The following is a 16,701-nucleotide window of genomic DNA, read 5'->3' as shown; positions in this document are numbered from 1 at the left end:
CGTCTCCCCCTCCCCGGAGCCCCTCTTGCAATCCCCGGACCAGATTCAGCGGCCTCCTTTTCCTGCAGGCACCGCGGGGACGGTGTTGATGGACATGTTTTTTGCACAGGAAAAAAGCTGGAGCGATTGTATTTTGCCAAAAGTGTCAGCCGGAGAGAAAATACTTGCCGCATCTCTGGCGAGTGTTGATGTGCGAGAGCTAGCACGTTGGTGGGGGGCCGGGGTGGGGGGGCTCCACACGACGGGGGCCAGCTGGCCCCACCCGGCCCAGCAGACTTTTCGGCCTCCAGCCCCCTCCCTCCCTTCACCAGGGTCCAGGCCTGGCTCCTCACCCCCCTCCTCACCAGTCTCTACCTGGCCTCTTCCCTTGGACAGTCCCACATTCTCACCCCGACACCCTCCCCTTTCTCTCTCCCCTCGATGCGTGTGGAATGAGCAAATGTCATTGGCGCTGTGGTTTGCAGAATGAGGAGTTTGCCTGGAGAAGGGGGTGAGCGGCAAGAGAAATCCAGGCAGCGAGTACAGCTTGTGCAAATGCCCTGGGGCAGGACCGTGCCTGGCGTGAAGGAGAAACCGCGAGGCCCGTGTGGCTGGAGCAGAGTGAGGCAGCAGGGGAGAGGGGAGGAGACGGGGCAGGTCGTGCAGGGCCTTTGGGGCCGCAGGGAGGATTTCAGGTTTTAGTCCAGGGGCACTAGGGAGCCCTGGGAGGATTTGGAGCAGGGGAGGAGCACATGGAAGGAGCACCCTCACGTATATGGGGACAAGGGGAGATGTCAGTGGCATTCAGTGACACTCACAAGAAACCAAACTCCGTCTCTACCCACCTTCTACAGACCTATTCACCTTTGCTTCAGCATTGAAGTGCAAATATGTGGAAACCACCAGAAAGAAGCTCACCACCAGGGGTGGGCGGCCCCTGACGCCCGTATATGAGGGAACACGACGCAGGCAGGATACATGGTGAAGGTTGGGGTCGGCTCTGGGAGCCCATGTGGACTGACCTCTGGGATACGTGGGCGGGGCAAGAGGAAGCTGCAGAACAATGACAGGGGAGGAGAAAGTTCTGGAAGCATTTGCACCAGCCTACCAACGGGGTTCGCCCAAGGCCAGGGCGTTTTTGCCCAGGGTTTTATTTTGTTTTGTTTTACTGTTACTTTGTTTTAATCCAAATGAAATTCACAAACGTAAGGCGAAATTCACCAGTCCAGTGGAGCGCGTCCCAACGCCGCGTCCCAACGCCGCGTCCCAACGCCGCGTCCCAACGCCGCGTCCCAACGCCGCCCTGCTTCTCTCTCCTTCCAAAACACATCCGTCACCCCAAAAGAAGACTCAGCACCCCAGAATATTACTTCTTTGCATGTTTTTATTTTTTATTTTTTAAGTAGGCTCCACGCCAGTGTGGAACCCAATACGGGGTTTGAACTCACAACCCTGAGACCAAGACTTGGATGCTTAACCAACGGAGCCACCCAGGTGCCCCACTTTTTTACATTTTTTATTTTTATTTTTAAAAGTTTGTTTGTTTAGAGAGAGCACACGTGAGCGAAATGGGGGCAGAGACAGAATCCTAAGCAGAGTGCTGTCAACACAGAGCCCAATGCGGGGCCCGAACCCACGAACCACAAGATCGTGACCTGAGCCGAAACCAAGAGTTGGACAGTCAACCCACTGAACCACCCAGGCACCCCCCTTTTCACACTTTCAAATAAGTTTTTATTGTGTGAAATACACATACCATGAAATGTACCGTTAATGGCATTGAGCACATTCACATGTTGGGCCACTGCAACCTCTATCTAGTTCTAGAAGGCTCCATCACCCCAGGGTAAACCCTGGCCCCATCCAGCAGTCACCTCCCATCCTTCCCCCAGCCCCGCCCCCCACGAGCCTCCTTCCTTTCCGCGGATGAGCCTGTTCCCGACGTTTCACACACGTGGACTCAGACCCCGTGTGGCCTCTCATGTCTGGTTCCCTCCCTGAGCGTCGTGTGTCCAGGGTCCGGCCGTGGGGCGGTGGGGGTGGGCGCCTCGCTCCTGCTCGCGGCTAAAGAATATTCCAGTGTGTGAGGGGCCATGTTTTCTGCATGTGCTCGTCAGTAGATGGACGTTCCGGTTGTTTCCATCTGTCGGCTGTTATAAATAATGCTGCCGTGAGCACCTGTGTGCGAGGTTGGGCGTATCCCCAGGAGCGGAATTGCTGGGTCATAGGGTAGTTTTATGGGTAACTTATCAAGGAGCCACCAAACTATTATTAACACTTTTAAACCAGAGGAAGGTTCCCGGGTCAGCGGGTGGTGGTGACTGTCACCCAGATGAGTGGCCTCCCTGGGGGACTGAGGCCCCTGCATCAATTAAAGGGGTGGTACCTCTTGGCATCAGCCTGTTGCCACAAGAAAACGTAAGCCCAGCGTGGCCAGATTTCATCTTTTTTTTTTTTTTTTGTGAGAGAGAGAGAGAGAGAGAGAGAGAGAGAGACAGAACATGAGTGGATTAGGGGCCGAGAGAGAGGGAGACACAGAATCCCAAGCAGGCTCCAGGCTCCGAGCCGTCGGCACAGAGCCCGACGCGGGGCTCGAACTCATGAACCTCGAGATCACGGCCTGAGCCGAAGTCAGACGCTCAACTGACTGGGCCACCCAGGGGCCCCCGATGGCGCTCCTTCCAAATGGAGGCCACTGAAACCACCCGTACGAGCTCCCTGTGGCTGCTGTAACATGACCACAGATTTAGGGGCTTAACAATACACGTCTATTATCTTACGCTCCTGGAGGCCAGAAGTCCACGAGGGATTCCGTGGGCTAAAAACCCAGGCGTGGGCAGGGCTGGTTCCTCCCGGGAGATCCAGGGAGGGGGCCCGTCCCCCCGCTTTAGGCGCCGCATCCCTGGCCGGTGGCCCCTGCTCCAGGGCCAGCAGCACTGGGTCTGCCCATGTCTCTGCCGGAGGTGATCACATGGGGCCCAATGGCTGATCGAAACTTCCTCATGTCGACATCCTTCCTCCAGGGACACTCGCAAATTTCCTTTCTCCTGGGGGCCGCCGTAACAAAGTACCGCAAATGGATGGCTTAAAACAACAAAGATTTATTCTCTGGAGGTTCTGGAGGCCGGAAGTCGGAGATCCAGTTGTGGGCAGGGCCGCGCTCGCTCCCAAGGCTCTAGGGGAGGGTCCTTCCCGCCTCTTCCGGCTCCAGGTGGCCCCAGGTGTTCCTGGGCTTGTGGCCGCCACCCGCCACCTCTGCCTCCAGCTTCTCTCCTGGTCTCTGGGTCCTCTCCTCTTCTTGCCTGGACACCCACCGGTCATTGGATTTAAGGCTCACCCTGGACCCAGATGATTCCATGCCGAGATCCGCAACTGATTACGTCTGCAGACGCTATTTGCGAATAAGGTGATATTCTGGGCTTCTGGGTGGGTCTGAACTTTGGGGGGACACTGTTTACCCCACTGCACCACGTAAGGTGCCGTACTCGTGGGTTCGAAGGATTAGGGTGGAGACATCCTTTCGGGGATATTATTCTGTCTACCACATCATCCATCATATTGTGTCCCCCCCCCCCTTGCTCAAAGCCCTCCCATGGCTCCCTGTTGCCTTCCACTAAAACCAAAACTCCTCCCTGGGGCCCACAGGGCTCTGCGTGGTCCCGATCTTGTCCCCTCCCATCTCATTCCATCTCGGTGCTACTCCACACAGTCCAAGCTTGTTCCTGCCTCAGTGCCTTTGCTCTGGCCGTGACGTCTGCCTGGTGTGCCCTTTCTCACCCTAGGTCTTTCCAGGGTGGCTGCTCACTCACCTCGAGTTCAAAGCGCACCTCTCTAGAGATTTCTTCCCAGACCACCTGTGCTAAATTTGCCCCCTCCCGCCCCATAGCGGCCACCAGAGGGTGCCCATGAGCACTCGAGTCAGGTCCCCCCTCCTCTGCCAGCAGCCCTCCAGGGCTCCCACCTTCCTGGGGGGAAAGCCCGAGTTTTCCCTGCGGTCCCTGAGGCCCTACAGGACCCGCTCCTGTCCCCTTCCTGTCCTCCCCTCCCCGCTCTCTCCCCTTTCCTCACACTGCTTCAGCCACACTGGTCTCCTTGCTTTTTCTGGAGAACACCAGACCCACTCCTGCCCCAGGACCTTTGCATGGGCGGACCTTCTGCCTGCAATGCCCTTCCTCCAGCTACCTGGCTACTTTTCCGACCTCCCTGGGCTGTCTGCTCCGATGTCACCCCTTCAGTGAGGCCCGGTCCCCATCCCATCCCCCTCTCCCTGCTCCCTCTCCCCGTAACACCAACACACCACACGATTATTTGTAGTGTTTATTGTTTGCTGTGCATCCTCCCCACTGGGCATGAGCCCCAGGAAGGCTCTTCTGCAGCCCCCCGGCCCAGCAACCAGGGGGACTCCGACGAATACCCATATGATCCAGGACGACTTACTTTCTGTCCTCGGAGCCTCAGTTTCCATAGCTGGCTAGCGAGGTCCCGATCTGCCCATCCTTGGGGTCGGTGAGAGTCCCCAGCTGTCCCCTGACCAACGGTACCTGCCCGACTCTCGCTCCCTCGGTCCATCGCTCAGACCCGGGAGCGGGAGGTGATGGCCCTGCAGGTGCCACTGGCTCAGGCTGTACCATCGGGGCCAAGACCCTGTCACATTTGGTAAATTGCAGGCAGGCAGCTCCTGTGGCTGCAGGGCTGGGGACGGGCGAGGACTCGACCGGGCCTATGCGGAGCCCCACTTGAGACTGAGGGCTGGGCTCGGGGGTGGAGGCCTGGGAGCCCTCCCTGCCCCCTCCCTGGGCCTCAGTCTCCCCATCAGCAAAAAGAAGAGGCCTTGAGATTGCTGAGGCATCTTTGAGTTCCTTTGTCCACGTCCCGCGCGGAGTCCCCGTGAGCCTCCATATATAAAGTGCAAGGGTGAAAAAAGAAGAGGTGAAGTCTGGGCATGGGGAGGGGTGTAAGAGCTGGGGCCGTCTCCTTTGCTGTTCCATTTCCACCCCCGGGACAGGGCCCGGAGCTCAACAAACAGTAATCGTGCCTCCCTCGTGAGAGCCGCATCGATCAAACCTCAGATGTGTATATTTTGTGGCAGGCTGAGGACTTTATAGGGATTTTATATCTAATTTGGGCCTCACAGCAGCCCTGCGACATAGGGAACTGTCATCCCCCCATTTTGCAGATGGGGAAACCAAGTCTCAGAGAGGGGAAGGCACTGACTCAAGGTTACACAGCCGAGGAGTCGAGGGGTCTCTCTGATCCTGTCCCCACTCGGTGCCCCAGTGATCGCCTGCCACGCGAAGAAATGCACGTTGACTGGCTCTTCGGGAAGGGGGAGGGGACTCTTGGCCATCTCCCCTCATGACCCAGGGGCCTCCGGTTTTTCCCAAGAGCAAGGTCATGGCCAAGAGGCCCTGCCACCTCTTCCAGTCTACGAGCACAGCCGGCGCCTTGCACAGAGACAGCCAGGGGAACTGATCCTTTCCTTGAACCCTAAGAAGGCTCCCACCCCCTGGAGACCCCTCTGGGGGGAGGAAGGGAGGAAAGACCCAGGAGAGAAGAGGGGAGGGGAGAGGAGTCTCCCCACGTGTCTGCCTGCAGCCCCCTTTAAAGAAAAGCAAAAGAAAAACAGAAAAAAACCAAGAGCCAGCCCGCTGGCTGCGTGTGAGCGTGTGCGTGTGTGCGCGCACACGCAGATCTATGAAATATTTAGGTGGTGCCCAGTGTGTTTGTGGCTGTAATTAATCTTGCGTCTCGTTGGCAGAGAGCAGCGCGTTAAGAAATTACTTTCGGCGGCGGCCCCGGGCGGGGGAAGCGCAGGCTGGCGAGGCCCAGGCTCCTGCTCCCGGCGGAGGGCGTGCAGAGGGGGAGGAATGCGGGCAAGCTCGTGACCCTGGACGAGCTTCCCCTGGGATGCCCCGCCCCCCACCCCCAGGCCCCTTCACCATTAGGGCCACGGAGTCTGCAACCCAGCCGGAACCCCCTGCACCCTGGGTGCTGAGCTAAGTGAATGTTTCGTAGTTGTCTCACTTTGTTTTTACAGCTTTGGGGGGGGGGGGGCTGGCAGGCAAAAACCTGCAAATATTGGACGGGCGCAGTTGGACGTATTCTCTCGCACGTGAGCACTCGCGGGCGCGCGCATGCGCGCGTGTGCACGGCTCGCTGCCGCGCGTAAAGCCAGCGGGACGGTGAGCGCGCGCGTCCTTCACGCCTTCACCCCAAAGGTCTTCATCCCTGCGTCCCCCCAGTATCCTCCATGCTGTCCCACCCCCCGCCCCCACCCCTTCCTAGGCAACCACCGATCTGCTTGAAGTCCTTATAAATTCGTTTGCATTTTCTAGCTGTTCTATAGAGAGCACCTTTTGAGCGCGGCTCCTGGGGCCCAGCTTCATGGCTTTGAGGTTCCTCTGGGTTGCTGTGTGTCTCCGGGCTCTGTTTTCTTTTTCTGGCTGAGGAATGTTCCATGGTTGGCATGAATCGCTGCTTCCTCATTCACTCACCTGTCGGTGGACGTTTGGGTGGCTTCCGGGTTGGGCTGTTGGGGATACTGCCGCGCTTGGGGCGCCTGGGTGGGGGGTGGGGGGCCCAGTGGGTTGAGCGCCGGGCTTCCGCTCGGGTCATGATCTCACGGTTCGTAGGTTCGAGCCCTGCATCAATCAGGCTTTGCACCCACAACCTGCTTTGGATTCTGTGTCTCCCTCACTCTCTGCCTCTCACCCGCTTAGGCGCGCTTTCTCGCTCGGCGTCTCTTTCTCGCTCTCAAAAAAAAAGAGAAGAAACCCCTACTTTCAAACAACAACAAAAAACTGGGAATACTACCGCCCTGAACAGGAGGGTGCATGTCTGTGTGTGGACGGGGGCTCCCGTCTCTCCTGGGTAAATCCCAGCAGTGGGATTCCTGGGTCGTATGGTTGGGGCGCGGTCCACTTTTTAAGATTAGGGCTATGCGTTTGAAATTTGACGGCCGTGCGCGTGAAAGTCTAGGCGTAGGTCTGGTTCCATCCGTGAGGCAACTCCGTGACAAGAAGGGGGGGCCTCAGGACGGTGGCAGAGCTGGGACTCAAACCCCCACGCCAAGCTGTGAATGGAAGCTCGTGGGCGTACCCAGTATCTCCCTTTCTCTCAACTTGGCCGTGAGCAAGTCTCATTCCGCACGGTGTTGTCCCCTGAGGCCCTGGTTTCCGGTAGGTGCTCAATAAATGTACACAGAAGCCCGGACGACGAGAGCCAGAAGTCTGGCTGCAAATCGGATTCACTCCCCCTCTGCCTGAAACCCTCAGTGGCTCCCTAGTGCCTTTGGGAGAAAACTGAAACCCCTTTAATGCAACCAAAGCCGGGTCTGAATTCTGGCCCTGCTCCTTCTGTTCCGGCCACACTGGCCTCCTCCTTATTCACGCTGTCTCCAAACATGGGCCTGCCTCAGGGCCTTCGCACCTGCTGTGCCCGCTGCTTGGACCGCTCACCTCCCTGACTTCCCCATCCAAGTCAGCCCCACCCAGGCCTCTCTGTGGCGTTATTTCCTCTCCCTGGGCCTCTTTGCTCCTTGAAATTCTGTTATATATTTATTTACTGTCTGTCAGGCACTGTTCCAGGCACGCATTTAACCTGTGGTAGCTCCTTTCAACTTTTTTTTCCCCCCACAACTCCCTGCGTTAGTTAGGAACTGTCGTTATCTCCACTTCCAGACGAGGACACTGACGAGGTTATCTCCACTTCCAGACGAGGGATTCGGGCCGCACAGCCAGGGGTCTGTGCTCATGGTCTGCCGCCCCGCAGGACCCGTCTGACGGCTGTGGTCCCAGCACAGGGTCCCGCTCAGTGTGGTGGGCACACAGCCCCCTTGGTACAGGTACGTCAGCAGAAACCCCCCGGGGTCGGGGGCGGCGATCTCCCCAGTGGTGGGGCTGGATTTGAATCCACATCCTGGGCCGTGTTCCCTCCCGTCCCCAGAGCCGCAGCCAGGGCCCCCGAACTGGAAGCTCGGAGCCTCCGAGTGGCCTCGGCGGGTGCTGGCTCAGACGGCGAACAGATGCTCGCTATTTTAAACCCACTGTTTAACTCATTAAGACAGCTGTTTCCCATCCCCAAAGTCGGCGGAATTAGAATTAAATTCATTCCAGAATTAAATACACACATACACACGCACACACCCCGCCACCATTTGGAGGCAAAACTTGTTAGCATTTAGGCAAGCTGTGCCTTCGAGCCTGGGGACGAGGCTTTGCTTCTGCCTGACGAGTTACATCACGGCCCAGTGGTTGCCAGCTGGGCCTGTGGCCAGCGGGCCCCGCGGGCCCAGATTCCTGTGTCTACCCCGGCCTCTGCCATCGGAGCCCGGCTGCCCCCTGGGTTTTCCCCTGACCTTCAGGCCCAGCAGGGCCCAGACGGAACTCCGTGTCCATCTCTGAAGTGGCTTCCTCTCCCGGGTCCCCGTCCTGGGGACGGCCATCCTGTTCCCACCTGGGGCTCACAGCAGGGGCCAGACTCCCCTCCCCTTCCTCCTCTTACCTTCAGATGGTCACGCGGCTCCCCCCCCCCACGCCGTGATGCTGCTTCCGACAAGCTTTGCCCCACCCCTGCCTGCTACTGCACTGGTCCGAGCCTCTGTTACATCCACCCCGATTGCTTCCTCCCTAGGCTCCCGGTTTCCGTTTTTAACCCCAACCGGCTGCTTTTCCTCAGCAGCCAGCAGGGTTTTCCTCGACCCTCTATCGGGTTGTGTCCCTCCCTCGCTTAAAATGCTCCAGCGCAGGACTGCCCAGTAGAATGTTTCGTTGAGGATGGAATGTTCTAGACCTGTGCCGCCCCATACCGTCACCGCCCCTGTGTGCTCCCTGTGGAGCACTTGGATCGTGGCGCATGTGAACGAGCAACTGAGTTCAATTTTGCTTCATTGAAATGGACTGAAATAGCCACGCATAGCTAGCGGCTGCTGTATCGGTCAGTGCAAGGGTAAAGGCCCTGTGGCCGATGCCGTCGATGGCCTTCCGGGGTCCCCTGGTCCCCCCCACCAGCTCCCCGTGCTGCTGGCTGGCATCCCAGCTCTGACCCTCCGCCTGAACCTGCTTTGCTCACGCCCGTGCAGGCTAGAAGTGTTGCAGAATCCTGTCACTCCCTCTCGTAGCCTCCGGCCGGTGGCTGGAGCATAAATACCCCAGCTCCCTCCCCCCTCTGCGCTGTCTCCCAGAAGTCCCGGATGGGACTGACCCCCTCTGCCTACCACGGTCACCTGCTCATGAGTGCCGCCTTCCCCCCACCCCCATTTCTGGCTCCTTCCCCTCCCTCTCTCACTATCCCACGGCCCTCCTGGGCTTCCTGGAATCACTTACCCCGTCAACTGCTTGTACCCGAATCCTTGTCTCAGGGGAACCCAGATACATGGGCTTTGCGTTGCGCTTACAGTAAAAGGCAAAATGCCCATTTCTATCCGCAAGACCCTCTGGGATCAAGGCAGTTACCCACACCAGCCACACTGTTCTTCACGTTTCTTCAGACACACCGACCCCTCCTGCCACAGGACCTTTGCCCGTGTGCTGTTCCTGCTCCTGGGAACTCTGGTCTTCCCCACCCCGTCTCCTTTGGCCAACTCCTCCTCACCCTTCAGGTCTTGGTTTACATGACAACCCACTCGGAGAGGACTTCCCTGACCACCTTCTATGCCAGCCACCATCTCCTTCTGAGACTTTCTCCTCCTCTCCTCCGCCCGCCTCTTCCTCCTCCCTTCTTCCTTAAAAAATTTTTTTTAATGTTTATTTATTTTTGAGAGTGAGAGAGACAGAGCATGAGCGGGGGAGGGTCAGAGAGAGGGAGACACAGAATCTGAAACAGGCTCCAGGCTCTGAGCCGTCAGCACAGAGCCCGACGCGGGGCTGGAACTCACAAACCGCGAGATGACCTGAGCCGAAGTCAGGTGCTTAAGCGACTGAGCCCCCCAGGCGCCCCTCCTTCCTTCTTCTTCTTTTCCTTAAGGCTGTTTGGGTTTTTTGAATGTTTTGCTTTGAAATAATCATAGACTCGCAGAAGAACGGGATCACCACACGCTGCAGAAAGTACAGGTTCCTGGACACCCTCCACCCAGCTCTCCCGAGTGATGACATTTTACATCAACCCGGTAGGATGGGCAAAAAACCCGGAAATTAACGTGGGTACAACGTTGCTAACAAACTTACCTCATCCGGGGTTTGACCGGCCCAGGACCCCGGCCAGCGCTGCTCACTGTATTTCGTTGTCACATGTCCGCGGTCTCTCATCTTCCACGACCTTGACCTTTGGAAGAGTTTGGGGGACCGCCCCTCCGTTCGGGTCTGTCTGATATCGGCTCAGGACGAGCCGGGGCTGGGCAGCGTGGCCCGGGTCCCACGGAGGGGACGCTGCGTCCTCCTCAGGGCGGGGGGCCAGGAGTCGCCCGAAGCCGACGTGTCTCATCCCCGGTGATGTTAACCTTGATCCCGTGGTTACCCCGGTGTCTGCCAGGATCCCCCCACTGGAAAGTTAATTTACTTTTCAAATTAGCGAAGTCTCTTGGGAGAGCTACCCCGCTGGTCCCCACACTTGGGCCCACGAGTTCCGCCCAGCTCGTCGGGGTTGACCTTGACTCCTCAGACACTTGGGCTTGTCTCTTTGTTGTCTGACTCCCGTCACGGGACCGATCGCCACGTGAGATATGCCCGTTCCCTTGTGGGTCGCTTTCCTCCTCCACTGGACAGAGCCCCTGGGCGGTGGGGACTGGGTTGGTGACAGTCACTTCCGTGTCCCCAGCGCCCAGCCCAGGGTCTCGCACACGGTGGGTGCCCAGCACATATCTGATGAACAAATGCACCAAACGAAATGACGCCAGCCAGCACATCCCAGGTCGACTTGCGGGAGTGTGATTTGGTGGCACCCCAAGAATGTTCTAGAAGCAAAGGTCGTTCCTCTCTTCGGGCCCCCATTCGAATGCGCCTGCCTTGGGGAGACCTTCCTCGAACTGCCCCACCTCATGCTGCCCCCACTTTTGTTTCCTTCACTGCGTTTCACACCCTGAAATTGCTTCACCTGACGGCTGGTTTATTCATGGAGTTAATTCGTTGTCTGGCTGACTTCCCTCTTCTCGGCTGGAACAGAATCTCCGTAAGGTCGGGGGTTTTGTCTCCGTCAAGGCTGTATATCCGGCACCCAGCGCGTCGAAAGGAGCCAGGGACGCAGCGGCACAAAGGGAGACCCACACAGAGACAGAGACAGAGGGCAGAGACAGAGGGCAGAGTCGGACAGCGGAGGTACCGACACAGAGACAAAGGAGGAGGAAGAGGGGTGAGACAAAAGAGCCGCCCCCTGGCTGGCACAGAAACGGACAGATGGAGAGGGAGGGAGGGGGACAGGAAAGGGAGGGCATCTGATAAAGGAAGCACCTTGGCAAGCACGTTGTCGGGGGGCAGCTGGGAGTTCAGCCCAACTGGGTCCTCCAGGAGGTGACGCGGGATGCGCACCCCAGAGCCCTGGCATCTGAGAAGGGGGAGAGACGGGGTGTTCGGTCCTGGGTCCCCGGCCGCGCCCAGGGGTGTTCATTTGCTGGCACGTTCCAGGCCACCTGCACGTGAGCCAAGAAGGTTCCAGAACCCAGAGGAGCCTCCAGAAGGAGGGCCACGCGGCCGAGCCTTTGATCTTGGACTTCGGGTCTCCAGAACTTCGAAAACATTAATCCCCGATGTCCTCGGCCGCCCAGTTTGTGGTACTTTGCCACGGCAGGCCCGAGGGAGCCGAGACGCCCCGTCGTCACCCACCGCGGTCTTTGGCGAACCGCTTTCTCCGTCTCCCCCCCCCCCCATCCTCGTCCGTCCGTTCCTTTATGTACCAAAACGTTCCCTAAATATCGGCTCTCCTGTCGTCTTTCTCTCCAAACTTCGTGAGAGTCACAGAAAGCGCAAATATCTTGCCACGGAGAGATGGGGTTTGCAAAATACAAAGACTCAGAAAACCAGATGAGGTTTTAAAATCCCAGCGGGGACAAGGACCTGTCCCTCAGGGAAATCAGTTGCTCGAATGACGTGAAAGGCGGGGGCACCAAGGGACTTCGGGGAGGAATCCCAGGGGGAAGGGCTTCGGCAGGGGTAACGTCACTCAGCCCCAAGCACCTGCTGTCCTCTTCCTCACTCCGGGCCACTGTCCCCTCTGAGTCCCTTCCCTGAGTGCCCGTCCCCTCCGTGGCTTCCCAGCCTCCCTGTCCCTCTCCAGCCAGCAGCCAGAGGCCTCTTGCAGAAACACAAATTGCTTTTTATTTCAGGAGCAATCAGTGAATTCGTTCCCATCGCACAAGAGCCAAGCAGTGCAGGAATCTAGAGAGTGGAAATGGAAAAGGCAATGTGGTCCTGCCCTCCCTCTCAGCCTTTCTGTGGCTCCCATCGTCCTCCGTGGCCTTGCCCACCCTCTCCTGTCCTTGGGTCAGACCCTCTTTCCAGACACGCAGCCCCCCTTCCCTCCCCCCTCCCCCCCGTCCCTCCCTCCCTCTCCTTCCCTCCCTCCCTCCTCTGAAGACCTTCTTACTCTCTTTCATTCCCAGCATGCTGTTCCCTGCCCTCTGACACCAAGTGCATCCTTACTCACCCTCCATCCTCCACGTGGTGACACCTCGCCTTGTCGGGGACAAGGATTCCAGGGGCTATTCCTGTCCTAGGGCCGCTGTAACCTGTGCCACCCCCTGGGGCGGGGCTGGGGGAAGGTCCTCCAACAGCAGAAACCCGTCCTCAGCCCACGTCGGTGTCGGCAGGGCGGGCTCCTTCCCAGGGCTCACAGGGAGACTCTGTCCCCTGTCCTGCCCCCCCCCAACCTGGCTTCTGCCGTGGCCACCACGTCACTCCGGTGTCTGCTTCTGTGGCCACATGGCCTTCTGCCCGTGTGTCCCTGTCTCCTCCATTGCCGGCTGAGGGCCGTCCTGGGAGGCATGGGGCCGCCGAGAAATCCCACAGAGCAAGTAGTCAGGCTGGCAAAGTGCCATGAGGGGACAGAATGCCCTTCCGGGCACCACAAGCAGCATTTGCAAGGCCCCGGAGGTCAAGGAATCACGATGCAGTCGGAGCGTTGAAAAGCATCGGGCTTAAGAGATTGGCAGGGTCCTGACCACCGTGAGTGGCCGGGGGGCGGCAGGGGTGGGGTGGGGGGACTTGTGGGCCACACAGAGGAGCCTGGACTTCATCTGGAGGGCACTGGGGGGCCACGGGGAGACCAGAGGCTGGGATTTTAGACAGATCCCTGACTAGAAGGATTTCAAAGCAGAGGCAGGTCAGGTCCGGGAGAGGGAGGACGTGAGACCCAGAGCCGAGCGCTGATTGAGCTTCGTCTCCTTCACCGCTCACACCGTCCGTCTTACAGGACGTTCCTCATCATTGTGCTCAGTTTCCAGACCTGGAACCGGGGGCCCAGAGAGGTCGAGTGATTTACCTGGTGCCATGCAGCTTGTGAACGGCAGAACCGGCCATCCAGACCTGAGCAGGCTAGCCTAGCCCAGGAGGAGGCAGACTCGGGGTGGGGGGTTTGGGGGAGAAGGGGTGGGGAGGCCGGGAGGCTGTCACCCAGGGCTCTGGCGGAGGATGGGGACACAGCTGGGGACCAGGCTGGGGAAGAGGCACCGAGGTGGGAGAGTAAAGCTGGTGCAGGACTGAAGGCGTACCAGGCAGTGGGTCAGGGACCCCCCCCTTCCTGCCAGCCCCCCCTTGCCCCTGGCACCCTTCTCCCCCACCCCCTCAATCAAATCTAGTTAAACTCTAAAGACCTATGAACTCAGACCTAAGTCCTGAGAAAGAGCCAGCCCCGGAGAAAGGGCCCTCTAGGCAGAGAGCACAGCCTGTGCAAAGGCCCTGGGGCAGGACCAGGCCTGGCGTGTTGTGGCGACAGTGAGGGGGTGCCTGTGGCTGGAGCAGAGGGAGTAGAGGGGGAGAGAGGGAGGAAGCTTGGAATTTGGGTTTTAAGAACTGACCTCGTGGGGGGAGGGTGTCGTGAACAAGTCTGGGTCCTTCTGGGTATCTGAAAAGGGGGCACCTTCCTGGGTGGGTCTCTGGGAGGCTGGGGAGATGATGCTGTAGAGGACGAGTGTGAGTGCCGGGTCCGGGCCACCGGGGGCCGCTCTGTGGCACCGCTGAGCCTTACGGGCTCCAGGAACTGAGCATGCTCTGAACCTCCCACAGGTTTCCTCTGAAGCTGCTCGGGCCACCGGCTCTGAGACCCAGGAGTTCTGTCCCGGCCACAGCCCTAGGCAACCGGGGGCTCCTGGGGACAGGATGTAACAGGACGATGTCACAGAGGCCAGCGGCACCTGGAACCCTGGGGGCCCCTGGCCTCAGTGCCATCCTCCAGCAAGGCCTCCCGGGCGGGTCGACCGCTCCTGAGACCGGCCTTCACAGACACGCCCGATGCACGCTGGGTGCCACCGGGAGCAGTTTCTGCCTGGGGCCGCCCGGGGCCCGGCTGCCCCGCTCACCCGCCTCTGAGCACCCCCTCCGAGCTCGCCTCCCTTCCACCCGGGCCACGGGCGCCCTGGGAGGCCCCGGAGATGCCCGCACGCCTCCCGTCTGCGGTCCCCGGCGGGACCTAGCTGCGCACAGCGGCCGGAGGAGGCGGAGGGGGGACGGCCATGGGGTGGCGGTCGCCCTGATCCTGCTGGCCCTGCTGGCGCCCTCGGGGGCGGTGGTGCGGGCCGTGCCGGAGGGCAACGCCAGCACCCTGGACTTCGCGGACCTGCCGGCCCTGTTCAGGGTGCCCCGGGCCCCCGAGGGCGTGCGGGGCTACCTGACGGAGGCCGAGCCGGCCGACGCGTGCCGCCCCATCGCGGGCCCGCGGCCGGGCAACGGCTCGCTGGGCGCCATCGTGCTGATCCGCCCAAACGACTGCAAGTTCGACCTCAAGGCGCTGCACGCGCAGCGGGCCGGCTTCGAGGCGGCCGTCGTGCGCGACGCGCGCTCCGACGAGCTGGTGCGCACGGCGCCCGGGTTCGAGGAGCCGCGACGCCAGATCGCCATCCCCTCGGTGTTCGTGGGCGAGGCCGCCTCGCGGGACCTGCGGCTCATCGTGCGCTGCGACAGGGCGGGCCACGTCCTCCGGCTGCCCGACTACCCGCCGTGCCCCAAGCCGGACCGCCACCCCGTGCCGGCCGCGTCCTGGGTGCTGGGCCGCGCCCTGGCCCTGCTCGCGTCCGCCGTCTTCGTCCTGCGACGGCTGTGGGCCTCGCTGGGGTCCCTGGGGCCCCGGGGGCCGGCGGCCCAGACGCAGGCCCGCCGGAAGGCCCGGGTCCGCACCTTCACGCGGAGGAACGACCTGTGTGCCATCTGCCTGGACGACTACGAGGAGGGCGACCGGCTCAAGATCCTGCCCTGCTCCCACACCTATCACTGCAAGTGCATCGACCCCTGGTTCGCCCAGGCCGCCCGCCGCTCCTGCCCCGTGTGCCAGCAGTCGCTGGCCGGCACGGAGGACGGCTCCGACTCCACCGTCGAGAGCTTGGGCGACGAGGACCCCTCGCTGCCCGGCCACCGGCCCCCGCTCTGGGCCGTCCAGGCCCGGCTGCGCTCCCGGAGGCTGCGGCTGCTGGCCCGAGCCGGCTCGCACGGCCGCGCCGAGGCCACTGCGTCCCCGGAGAGGCCCCCAGAGCCGCCGTGAGGCCCCGCGGCCCCTGGCCGACCCAGATCGGGGCAGGGAGGGTGGAAATGCGGAGTGTTTCTAGTCTAGAGAGAATAAAGTGGGTCTCAAAGCGGATTCTCGCCCTGGCTGCTGTGAGACCACCGGCTTCAGGCCCCTCCTGCTGCCCGTGTGGCAGATCCCGGCGGAGCCTGAGGCTGGATCCTGGGGGCGGGGTGGGGGGAGTCGCCGTGCGGTCACCGAAGGTGGCCCTGGGACACCCCGCGCCTCCGGTCCAATCCCGGGCACGCGGGCTGCTGACCCCCGGTTGGCTTATTCGTTACGCATTTCAACATTCTGTGTGTGTGTGTGTGTGTGTGTGTGTGTGTTTCAAAATGTTTTACTTCGCACTGATTTTAGGTTTCCAGAAGAGTGGCAGAGATACTCCAGAGGGTTCCCACGTACCCCTCACACCTCTCACGTGGCCCGAGAAAGCACCGTGGGCACGTTATGGTGAACTCACGTCCAGCTTTTATCCGAATTTCCCCACCATTGCAAAATTTCTTGGTGGAGAATGTCAAACGCCTCCACGTGGAGAGGATGGAAGTAATGACCCCCCCCCCCCCCACCGTCCTGCCACAAACCCATTACTCAGATTTGGCCAGTGTCTATCTAGGGCCGCTCTCAACTCCTGCGCCCTTCCACTCACCCCCTCCCTTGTCATTTTGATGCCAATGCCAGATGGGTTTCATCTGGAAGCATGGGGTGTTTCGAAAGCAGCGTCTCTCAGCGGGGGTGGGGATTGGATTGATCCCAGGGTCATGGGCTCGAGCCCCGTGTCCAGCTCTGGGCTTAAGGTTCTCTCTCTCTCCCTCTCCCTCTGCCCCTGTCTCCTGCTCGCGCACACTCTCCCTCTAAACTAATAATAATAATAATAAACCCCGCGGACTTCAGTATCGTGTTCAAAATAATGATTCCCTAACAGCCTCAGACATCCATCCAGGAGACACACGGAAATGCGGACCCCGTGGTGTGTGTTTCTTTGGGCTGTCTGGCTCAGGATCTACGTAAAATCTAGAGTCGCCGGCGGTCTCCTAGGTCTTTTTTTTTTTTTTTGAAGATTTTATTTTTAAGCGGTCTCTACCC

At 60.0% G+C, this 16,701-nt stretch overlaps 1 protein-coding gene across 1 annotated transcript; it reads left to right on the top strand.

The window, feature by feature from the left end:
* The first annotated feature begins 13,905 nt into the window (after positions 1-13,905).
* On the top strand, positions 13,906-15,693 carry ZNRF4 (zinc and ring finger 4). The gene has a single exon (XM_011288395.4). The coding sequence runs from the start codon at positions 14,236-14,238 to the stop codon at positions 15,595-15,597; it is 1,362 nt and encodes a 453-aa protein (XP_011286697.3). The 5' UTR covers positions 13,906-14,235; the 3' UTR covers positions 15,598-15,693.
* Positions 15,694-16,701: the final 1,008 nt, after the last annotated feature.

This window comes from Felis catus, chromosome A2 (assembly GCF_018350175.1).
Source record: "Felis catus isolate Fca126 chromosome A2, F.catus_Fca126_mat1.0, whole genome shotgun sequence".
Classification (NCBI taxonomy): domain Eukaryota; kingdom Metazoa; phylum Chordata; class Mammalia; order Carnivora; family Felidae; genus Felis; species Felis catus.
This window is presented reverse-complemented; position numbering and strand designations above follow the sequence as displayed.